Source organism: Eupeodes corollae, chromosome 2 (assembly GCF_945859685.1).
Source record: "Eupeodes corollae chromosome 2, idEupCoro1.1, whole genome shotgun sequence".
Taxonomy (NCBI): Eukaryota; Metazoa; Arthropoda; class Insecta; order Diptera; family Syrphidae; genus Eupeodes; species Eupeodes corollae.
In genome coordinates, this window is record NC_079148.1 from 27,304,315 (window position 1) to 27,315,958 (window position 11,644).

The 11,644-nt window shown below is 36.1% G+C and overlaps 1 protein-coding gene across 2 annotated transcripts in view; it reads right to left on the reverse strand.

Moving 5' to 3' along the window:
- Positions 1-11,283, reverse strand: part of LOC129947775 (protein MAK16 homolog) — a 39,280-nt gene extending 27,997 nt beyond the window's left edge. For both annotated transcript variants that reach the window (XM_056058471.1, XM_056058470.1), the window contains exons 1-3: positions 11,170-11,283; positions 11,037-11,083; positions 10,206-10,977 (exon numbers count right to left, since the gene is read on the reverse strand). In XM_056058471.1, the coding sequence (XP_055914446.1) occupies positions 10,206-10,977; positions 11,037-11,083; positions 11,170-11,184 (834 nt within the window). In that variant the 5' untranslated portion in view covers positions 11,185-11,283. The remainder of the gene's footprint in view (positions 1-10,205; positions 10,978-11,036; positions 11,084-11,169) is intronic.
- Between the last annotated feature and the right edge of the window lie 361 nt (positions 11,284-11,644).

Sequence of the window (11,644 nt, forward strand, 5' to 3'; positions counted from 1 at the left end):
TCTCTCTGTATGTCTTGGACTTGGTTTAACCTTGACCGTGTGATAACTATCAGCTGGGAACTGGGAGCCAAAAATATAACAAAACATAGAATAAACTGCGAATTAAAATGCGCGCGCACAATACCGGAAAAGAAGTATAAAAAGCAATTATGGTTAAAACGTGTTGTTGGCCAGGCCAGTTGAATTCGAAACGATTTAAAAGCGACACTAAAGCGAGACTGAGGAAGATCGCAAAAGAAAGAACAAAAAGTTAACCTGAGCCGATTTACAGAAAAAACAGAAACAGAAACAACACGACGATCGACACAATGGAGCTTTAGTGAGACTGCAATGGTAAAATGCTCAGTGGGTAGTTTAAGCCTCCCGATAGCAGCACAATGTCGGAAAGCTATAATGTTTTGGTGTTATGTGACTCAGTCAGTTATTGAGAAGAAAAAAATCGAGAGTAGTTATGTCTGATGGAACAGCCAGCGTCACACAAGTAACAACCGCCAGCGCGCCGCTACTGGCGATTAATTAGCTCCTTTTTTGGAAGAAGATGATGCTGGAGACGACGACGACGGCTATGGAGAACGGCGACGACACGTCGAATTATATGACCTTAGCATCGAAAGGAATGTGAAAAGATACATACTTATGTATCTACTGGTGCTGATCTACATTTTACATTTTTACATTTATGCGCGAAATTCAAAACAAGAATACGAGCGAGTAAGTGTACAATGAGAACAAATGTAAACAACGGTTGCGTAATTTAATTTTTGAATATATGTACGTTGAAAAGCGTGTTCTGTTAATACAAACGATATTAAAGATAAGATAGTAGAATCACAGTAATTAAATTAAATTAAAAAAAAAAAAAACAGATGAATCGAGTTGTAAGCGTTTACAATATCATATCATTTGAGCCGGAACATTTAGCTTCTTTAGTTATTCGTTCGCGTTGTCAGTCGAGAGTGGGGGAGAGTTTCTTGTGATTGAAATTTATATGCGAATAATTCATGAGGAATAAACACTTAATACCTACATACGTAGGTACATATCTAAAGAAGCAGGCTTGAAGCAAAGTTTCATATTTTTTTTTTCATTTTAGTTATAGGTACTGAGTTGGAAAAAAATCCGCTACTACTTGCTAGTAAATTTTGCTATTTAATGACAGGTTTTTTGTGAAGCTGTCGGCCGTGAAATTATGTAACTTATTTAAAAGCAGTGCTCTTCTTAATCAGAGTCTAAATTATATGCTCAGTGGGATGAGTGATGGTAAAGTGTGATTCGATAGATAGTTCTTGGATCTTTAGAAGGTTTACACGAATTTGTAAAGTTCGTCAAAATAATATTGACTTTTGTAACGCATTCAAGTTTGCGGGAGGTTTCTTATCAGTTTTGGTGGGATCTTTATATTTTACATGTAATAATTACACGCTCAAATAGTTTTCTTAGTTACAATTTTTGTTTGTAAAATTCATTTGCACGCTTAGTTTGAAGACCCAATCACTGGAAATGTTTGTTTTGTTTTTGATTTTAAGTAAGAAAGAAATACAAAAAAATACAATCGATTTAATTTTGGCTTTAAGAAGGCCTACTTGTCATCAATCGTATCTTTTATGGTTAACTAATTGATGTTTGCAATCGATTTTTTTTTTCAAACCCTCCAAACTTACTTATGGAGGTCAAATAATTCTGAAACTCGTTTACAACAGCTCAAGGTTATTTAATTTGAAATCATTCTAACAGAAAACATACATAGGTTACTGCTTAGTTATTAAATTCCTAATATATTATTACCATCACAATGAGGGTGTCAGTTGGTGAATGTAAGCTAAAAGTCGAACTTGCAAAGTTCATTGGGATCATTAATATTATGAGTAATAATAAGATTCAAAGTTAAGAGCATTTGCCAAATAAATATAATAACAAATTTTTAACTTGCAAAACAAATATCAAAACAGGTCAATCGAGCAAGTACTTTTGTTTAGTTTTTTTTTGTGTCTTTTGTGATTTAAAAAGTCAACTCATTGCCTTTCAATACCTTGTGCTTGTGTGATCTTTTAGAGCATTGGTCAGCAAGGTTTTTGTTATTGAAAGTAAACCATACTCTGAATTTTTGAAGTTTCTATTAAATGAGGGTTTTGATAAAAATTAAACAAAAAAATATTCGGCATTTTAAACAAATCAAATGAAAAGAAGGTGTATTTTTAGCCCTATTATGTTAACAAATCAAATGAAATAAAATGTAAGTATCTAAGACCTCAGGTATTTTGCTCCATTTTAAAGTGAATTTGCTTGTCAGGATTTTCCATAAAAAACTAAAAATTTAACTGAGGAATCTTGGTTTAAATCTACCTTTGCTTTAAACATGGGTTTAAGTCTAGAACTTTGTTAATAAGTTCACCGTAATTTCTCACTTTTCTGAATGTTCATAAAAATGTTTGTTTTAAAGTATTTCTAGAATTCTTTTTTGTGAAGAGTTGATGAAATTTAAAAGAAAGAACATTTTTAACTTAGAAATGTAAAATTTTGTTTGTTTTCAAGTGTATGCTATCTGGAGAGGTCAAGAAATTTGGTTGAAAAGTTGTTAGTATAATTATTAAAAATTCAAATAGTGAACATTCCAATACATAAGAAAAGTAGACAATAGTCTGAGCTTCAAATGTTGACATAGGAAACATCTATAAATTTACTATGGGTTTAACTATCATTTATTAACTAAAGACATCCAGCTAGGACCTTAATACGAAGTTATTATAAATGTATCGACTTAAAAGGAACATTTTTGAAACCAATAATTTTGCAACTTTAAATTCTAGTTTGACATATGATCAGTATTTTTTAAAATATGAGGACTATTTGAATTTCTTGGTTGTAATCTTTAAATTGAATGTTTGATTCCTCTACCTTAGACGTGGTTGAAGTGATAAAGTTGAATTCTATACAACAACAAAAAATCTGCAAATGGGCAAGTAATGTTCGACGAGATTAAGGGATGGTGCTCCCGAAAGTTACTTAAGCCTCTTGGATAGTATTGAACGTAGAGCATTTGGATTGATTGGTGATATTACCATCATAAGATCATTTACGTCACTTGAACATCGTCGAAATGTTTTTTGTCACAGCCTCTTTTACTGTTATTTTAATGGTTTATGCTCTAGAGAAATAGCCAGCTGAATTCCTCCCCTTAAAGAGTTCAACAGTAATACTCGCGCTTCTAGGAATGGTCATCAATATACCCTCGAGCCCAACTTCGGTTGTAGATACGTAGGCATATTGAAAACTCAAACCTACATACAATAAAAAGAGCAATTTATATTGTAAGTATAGTTCCTAGGACTAAAGGCATTTTTCTTACCTTTTATGGTTTAAGATGTAAGACATTATAAGTTAGATAGAACATGTACTTTGAAGATTTATGAAAACAAAATTTATTAAAAAAAAAAAAAAAAAAAAACAAATAAAAGAAACAATTAACCTCGCATGCGAATAAAGAATCTGGTCTTGGAGATTGTGTGTTTTGGTGATATCTTTCCCTTTTCAACAGTTAGGTTAGGTTAACGTGGCTGCGGATTAAAAATCCACACACTTAGGCCAAGAGAAAGGCCCGTTGAGATACCACATGAATCTAGAGAATTACTTCTAACTAGTCGAACCATTTTGAGCTTTTTATAAAGCGAAGAAGATATTTGATATCATTTTTAGCTAGTTCACTGGGATTATCAAAAGAGTAGTCCCCCAGATGAAGTTTGCGTTTGAGTGAAAGACCAGGGCAAGTGCATAGGAGATGAGAGATCGTTTCCTCTTCTTCTTCGTCCATACAGCTCCTACAGAAGTCATTTGAGGCTACACCAAGTCGTATTGTCTGCCTATAAGACAGTGTCCCGTAAGGACACCTATTAGGGAGCTAATATGAAGTCTGGTTTGAGATAAAAAGTCTTTAGAGTGCTTTAGGTCCAGTGAAGGCCATATGAGTTTTGTGGCTGCGCATGTTGGTAAATTGTGCCACCTAGAATTTGCTATCGCAAAAGCTGTTTCTTTTAGCATAAGTTTACATGTAGCTATCGGTATACCTATCTCCTCCCTTTGAGGTGAAATAGACATGACGGTTCCATTTTTAGCGAGTTCATCGGCTCTAGAATTACCTGTGATGTCTCTGTTGAGCGGCACCCAACAGAGGTGAATGTTAAACAGAGATCGTTTGTGAAATAATAATAACATAAGTCAACATAACAGAAGAATGGGCTAAAATATTGGATTTAGGGAGTGTATTAAAGTACCACATTACAGCAGATCCTGGAAAAAAAACCCAAATCGACATATGACAGCATCTACAGGGACGAGCTTGAAAGAATAGTGCAGAGCTCACACGTCAACACTAAAGGCACTATCTTTCAAAAGTCTGTCCAATTACTAGCATATGCTGATGACATTGACATAATCGGAAGAACTCAGCGTGATGTCAATGGGGCTTTTAAGGGTATTGAGGCGCAAAAAAGGGTTTAACGGTTAATGAGGGCAAAACAAAGTACATGCTGTCGTTAAGAAAGGACATACAACACCGACGTCTTGGTTAAAACGTCACCATCGACAGACGTAACTTGGAGGTAGTCAAGGACTTCGTCTATCTAGGCTCCGCTGTAAACGCATAAAACAACACCATCGCTAAGATCAAACACAGAATAACTCTTGCTAACCACTGTTTCTTTGGACTAAGAAAGCAATTGAGTGGTAAAGCTATGTAAGACCCTTATCATCCCCGTCCTTCTATACGGTGCAGAAGCATGGACTAAGACAAAAGCGGATGAAAGCACCTTGGGTCGATCCGAAAGAAAAGTTCTTCGTATGATCTACGGTCCCGTATGCATCGAAGGGGAATGGAGGAAAAGATGGAACGACGAGCTGTACGGGCTGTACAGCGACGTAGACTTAGCCAGAAGTGTAAAAGTCCAACGACTAATATGGCTGGGTCACGTAGAGCGCATGGAACCCAATGCTCCGGCCCGGAAAGTCTTCGAATCCACACCCACAGGACAGCGCAGTAGAGGAAGACCGCGGATCTGGTGGCGCGCACAAGTGGAAGGGGACCTCACCCAACTTGAAGCGCGAAACTGGAGAAATCTAGCTTGGGACAGAGCTAGATTTTGTTGGGTGAGGCCCTAGTTCACACAGGACTGTAACGCCACCTTAAGTAAGTAAGTAAGTAAGTAAGTTTGGATTGGAAAACTCGAATAAAAAATGTCTTACATCTACATTTTTATACGATTATATCATCAAGAATTTAAATATTCATGCCCTTATTTATTCTTCTTCTTTTTGTAGAAGATAAAGGGCAAACTATCGTATCTGGTTCTATGACCGTTGTTGCAACTTACAACTTAAACCATCTTTGAAAAGAAGTTAGTACTATGGATTTAATCATGGCTGAACAATTTGGTTAATTTCAAACTTTTAGAGATTGACTTAAAAAAAATATAACGTTTAGCTCGACAAAAAAAATGTATACTGTTAAAAGAAAGTATGCTATACTTTCCAATGTCGAATATCAGAATGGAGTAAATCGAATTAAAAAGTAGAATGTGTATAATTTTAAGAGAGTTTTTTTTCCATCCATGATGTTAGTGTTTCAATTACTGAAGTTACTGCCTTATACATATGGTTTACAGGTTTTTGTGTCCATAAATACAAATTATGTACTCGGACTAAGCTTTTTAACGAAATGTACATATTTAAAATATTGGCCAAAATAATAAATTGGGTTGAGTCCGTTGAGAACTAGGGTCTAGTGACTTTCAACTCTCAACCATTCCTATGTGTGAGTACTGTTTTCAGAGATGGAGGGGATCTACAGTTTTAAACCGAATCCGAACTGCACTTTTCATGACAAGAAAAGTGGGAACATAAAAACTTACCGAAAATATTGCTCAAATTCTAAAATCATTTAAATACTAGATACAAGTTAATTACTAGTGAACAATTATTGAAGACTAGAAATATTTTGCTCGATGAATTGTTTTTTTTTTTATGGGTAGTATACGAAAACTAAGGCCCCCTAAGTTTAATCTAATTGATTGGTTTTGATATGAACTGACTAAATTTGATCTAATTGATCTGTTTTGATTGGAATTGACCAAACACAACTATTTTTAATATATTTTTGAGGAACATAGAAGCAATTTATATTTTGTGTTAAATTGCTTTTACCCCTTAAACGAGGTAAAATAGACCTCCCTTCTAAAGCAACAAAAATCTTGTTTTTGACCAGTCTACAAAATACTTATATGTACCAAGAAGGCAGCAACCTCCGTTGACACGTTAAAAAAGTTAATGTAACTTTATAGTTTCATTAAAAAACTTGCAGTGACCAAAAAGCCGAAGGAAAACAAGATTTTTAACTACCGTATTCATCTTCAATTGTCAATAAATCAATATTTAACACTTTAGTTCTTGTGCTCTTAGGTTAGGTTAACGTGGCTGCGGATTAAAATCCACACACTTAGGCCAAGAGAAAGGCCCATTGTGATACCACATGAATCTAGAAAATTACTTCTAACTAGTAGAACCATTTTGAGCTTTTTATAAAGCGAAGAAGATATTTAATATCCTTTTTAGCTAGTTGGCTGGGATTATCAAAAGAGTAGTCCCCCAGATGAAGTTTGCGTTTGAGTGAAAGAGCAGGGCAAGTGCATAAGAGATGAGAGATTGTTTCCTCTTCTTCTTCGTCCATGCAGCTCCTACAGAAGTCATTTGAGGCTACGCTAAGTCATATTGCGTGTCTGCCTATAAGACAGTGTCCTGTAAGGACACCTATTAGGGAGCTAATATGAGGTCTGCTTTGATATAACAAGTCTTGTGCTCTTGCCTCTTTTATATTTTTTACATTAGCCGTGTAGTTTTAATTTTGGAAATAAAATTCTAGCAAATAAAATATCCTACAATATACTTTTTCTAAAATTGTTTACTGATTATCTTTATTTATTAAGCTTTTCCGACCAAGCTAAATATTTACGCCTCATTTAAGAGAAAAAACTAAATCCGAAGGCAAGAGTAAAAAAGGCTACTGTAGCGCTTTTTACTTGTAAAAAGGCCATAGGATCAAAATGGGGCTTCTCCCCAAAAATAACCCACTGGCTATACACTTCGGTAATCAGACCGATACTCATTTATGGAACTGTCGTATGGTGGACCGCACTGGACAAGATGGTAAATCTAAATAAGCTCATCAAAGTCCAGCGGTCAGCAGGTATGTGCATCACAGGAGCATTTCGCTCAACACCAACCGCAGCACTGAAAGTGCTTTTAAACCTAACACCTCTTGACATTTTCTCCAAAATGGTGGCAGCCAACTCATGTGTGAGGCTTAGAGCCTCAATGGAACAGTAACAATACTGGACATACTACTATTCTAGACAGTTTCAGATCTATCCCAGATCGCTTAGACTACACCACCCCAAAAATGGTATTCGGTAAAAGCTTCCATGTGTCCATCCCTTCAAGATCCTCCTGGGAAGAAGAGAGACCCCTGGACGACGATGCGGTACACTTCTATACAGAACGTTCAAAAATCAATCACGGAGTTGGAAGTGCTATCTATTCGGAACAAAACTGAATCTCAGTCTATCATATAGACTTCCCAATCAATGTAGTGTATTCCAGACAGAAGTAATGGCGATTAAAGAAGCACTATCCTGGCTAAAAGAAAACGTTATATCTTGCAAGGATATACGAATCTTCTCGGACAGCCAAGCCGCTCTTAAATCTCTTGCGTCTGTCTCCACAAACTCTCAAACAGTCCACGATTGTCGATCATCTCTGAATGAGATGACGGAACAGTTTAACATTCACCTTATTTGGGTGCCGGGCCACAGAGACATTCCGGGAAATTGCAAAGCCGATGAGCTCGCCAAAAACGGAACACTTCTGCCTAATGTTAGACAAAAACATAACATAGGAGCACCACTTGCAAGTAACCAAGCAAATATGGTAGACTTAAAACGGTCAAAAGGCTTGATATCCCTGAGCAGACAATGTATAAGCTCTACAATTGGAGTAATAACAGGACACTGCCTAAAAGGAAGACATGCTCTGAAGCTAGGGGTCTACAAAAATGACATTTGTAGAAGCTGCATGGACGAGGAGGAAGAGGAAACAGTACAACACCTTCTATGTACATGTCCAGCACTCTCCATTAGAAAGAAAATAACTTTCTCGGTGATCCCTTCTTCGATAATACCAGTGAACTGGCAACGATTGACACAAAACGTCTCTCTAACTTTATTAAAAGTACGAAATGGTTTGTTTAAGTTTATTACTCTCCTCATTAGTGGTATCACAATGGACCCTTGAGGTCTACGTGCGTCAATGACATCTGGACAGCCACTCCAACCTAACCTAAATTATCTTTTTTCAAAAGTTTTAGTTGAAAAAACATTTTAACCGGAGGGGGTTTTGGTCATTTTTCTGTCGTTTTAAAATACAATGAATAGAAAAATTGAGTCTTTTTTTTCACTTGTTTAATCATTTAGCTTAATTCTTTCATTAATTAAATTAATACTTCGTCATTTGTAGTACCCGTGGCGTGATGGTTAGTGCATAGGAATATCATGCCTAAGGTCTTGGGTTCATTCCCTCCCTGAAAAGTGCTTTCTCAAATCAACCATTCGGCTTAAAACTGTAGGTCCCCCCATCCCTGACAACATTACTCGCACACAGGAATGGTTGAGAGTTGTAAGTCACTATGACCTACTTGTGTACTCTGAACGACTGAAATTAAGTCTCTCATTCCGCCTTTCTAATTAGGCGGAACTTTTGGCGATAAAAGAAGTCTTGTCCTGAAAACGTGATATCAACATCTGATATCCGTATTTTCTCAGGTAGTTAGGCCGCTATAAAATCTCTTGACTCTATCTCTACAAACTCTATAACAGTCCATAACTGTCGATCATCTCTAATGGAGATGGCACAACAGTTTAATATTCACCTTTGCTGGGTGCCGGGTCATAGAGACATTCCAGGTAACAAACTTACGGTACAGTGCAGCCCATTCTACCACGTTTGGCACATACTGGTATACCAATCGCTACTTGTAAACTGTTGCTAATGCAAGACGCTATGAAGAAGGCAAACAACAGGTGGAACAACATCACCACTTGTCAGGTAACAAAAAACATCTGGCCAACACTGGATTAAAAACGTTCAAGGTGTTTGCTCTCTCTAAGCAGATCGCATATAAGCTCGATAATAGGTGTCATAACCGGACACTGTCTAATAGGAAAGCACGCCACGCGGCTAGGCGTATTCTCAAATGACTTTTGCAGAAGCTCTATGGACGAGAAAGAGCAGGAAATAGTTCTTCACCTTTTCTGTACATACCCAGCTCTAGATTAAAAACGCCAGAATTACCTAGAAGAATTCTGCTTAAACGATCTAAATCATATCAGAATAATCAGACTCTCACGTTTCGTAAGGGACTCAAACTGGTTCCATTGAGCTTAGGAGGAAACCTCAAGATTCATGTGGTACCTCAATGGGCCATTAAACTGGCCTAAGTATGTCCGTTTCCATCATGGACAGCCACTTAACTTAACCTAACCTTGCCCTAGTTCTCATCGGACTGTTGCGTCACCTAGTTTATTTTATACGTCTTGCAGAACTTTATTTTTCAAAAAAGTGTAAGCGTTTACGATTAGATTAGGCAATTAAATTACATATTTAAAAAAGAACTTTAAAAATAAAGTTGACCACAGGAAGCTTCGTACAGTATTAAGGCAATTTTCTTAAAGAATTTTCTAATTAAAGTTTTTTACTGTCTTCGAAAGAAATATAGCTTTAAATAACTTTCTCTCTTAATTTCAAAAGTGTACAAGCATTGGGTCTACATTATAAAACGTTTGGAACACTTGAATGGAAGAAAACAAATTTGTTCTTCATTCCAAATTGTTGCATCTTACGAAAACGGTTACGTTTACGAAATTTGGCTGCATTTATGTTTTGGTTGAAATCTTAATAAAACGAAATAGTTAACAAGCTGCGTAGAGGTAAAAGGTAAATTAAAATGATCAAAGCAGTAGAATGGTCCGCTCAAACCAGAGGAATTTATCACATACTTAAATACTATTCATTGTTAAAATCTTTTTGGATTAAAGGTTTTGGTTTACTGAATATTCAATCCCTAATTCAAAGAAGAAACACAAAATGAAACCAAAGCCATTACTTACCTCAATATCAGATCCATCTGAAGATTCGAAATCACTGTCCATTTCTACTTCTTCCTTGTTGCCGGAATCACTTTCAACCTCTTCCACATCCTCGTCATCATCGTCGTCGACTTCATCTTCATCATCGTCATCATCATCTTCCGAATCGGCTTCAACGAATTCTTCATCCATGTTAAGCTCTCTTTCTACTTCATCATCCAATTCCATTTCCTTCTCGATTTCTTGCTCCTCCTCGACTTCTTCTTCATCGTCCACATCTTCAGCCTGCAAAGCTTTGTTGAATGCTGTCTGTGGGAAGTTATAGATGTCTTGATAGGTTCCCTTCTTCAAACGCTCCAGCAATTCCTTTTCAATGTGATTGTCAATCTTGGCAGCAATAAGAGCCTTCTGTTCTCTGCGCGCTTCACGACGTTCAATCTTCCTCGAAAGTGGCACAATAAGCTTTTGCCTGCGTAACTTCAGCTTTCTCATACGAATCAGATATTGAGTGATCTTTACAAAACGTTGTTTGTTTTTGGCAATCATGTACTTTGGCCAGAAGACTAGATTCTCGTTGATTTGTTGGATGGCTTTTTCAAAGTTACGTGACAATTTGACACGCTCCCATAGTTTGTTGGGCATGTGGGAACGTTCGGCGGTCTTCATAAACAGATATATGATACCATTCTCCTCGCGGATGGTGGCATATTGACTGTTGGCTAGCGGACAGGTTCTTCTCGTGCAGAGACCTGTTAAATTGTATTCATGGCGGCAAAATGTACGGGTGTCAGTTCTGAAAATAATTGTAATTTCTTTAAATAAAAGTTCGATTTCTAAACACACAAAACTTACTTGACTTTGTGCGAACAGAAAGTTTTGTTGATGATGCTCCAAACAACCTGCAAAAGAAACACATTTTATATAGGATTCTGAGTAAGTCACTAATTTTATTATTTTTGTTTAAATTATTGGAATTTGTTCTTACATCGTCAGTTTGCATTTTGTTGAAGTTTTTTGTTAAATATCGGCAAAATTAAAAGTTAGTTGCAATTAGTTTTGAATAAAAATAAAACACGTGTGAAGGCACCGAAAGTATGAACTGTCAAAAAAGAGGGGAAATGCTGAGTTTCGAGGTGAATTCGAAATGTCATTTATGTGTCATTTAATATTAATATAAGGGTAAGGGTATGGTTATAAAAAATACTTAATTTTATGGTGAATTGGTCATTTTATTCTTATATTTGATATTTTTAAATAAAAACGATTATACATTCTCAGTCTTATTTTTGAATTCTGTTTAACCGTATACAGAACTCCAACACATGCAAAATTTAACAATAAAATGGTATTTGAAGAATAGTATTTGACGGTGTATCCCTCTGATTAAAAATGAAAATAATATACTAATTGATAAAGAATAAAAAGTGTAATTACGCATTTATTTTTCGCTACAAATGTAT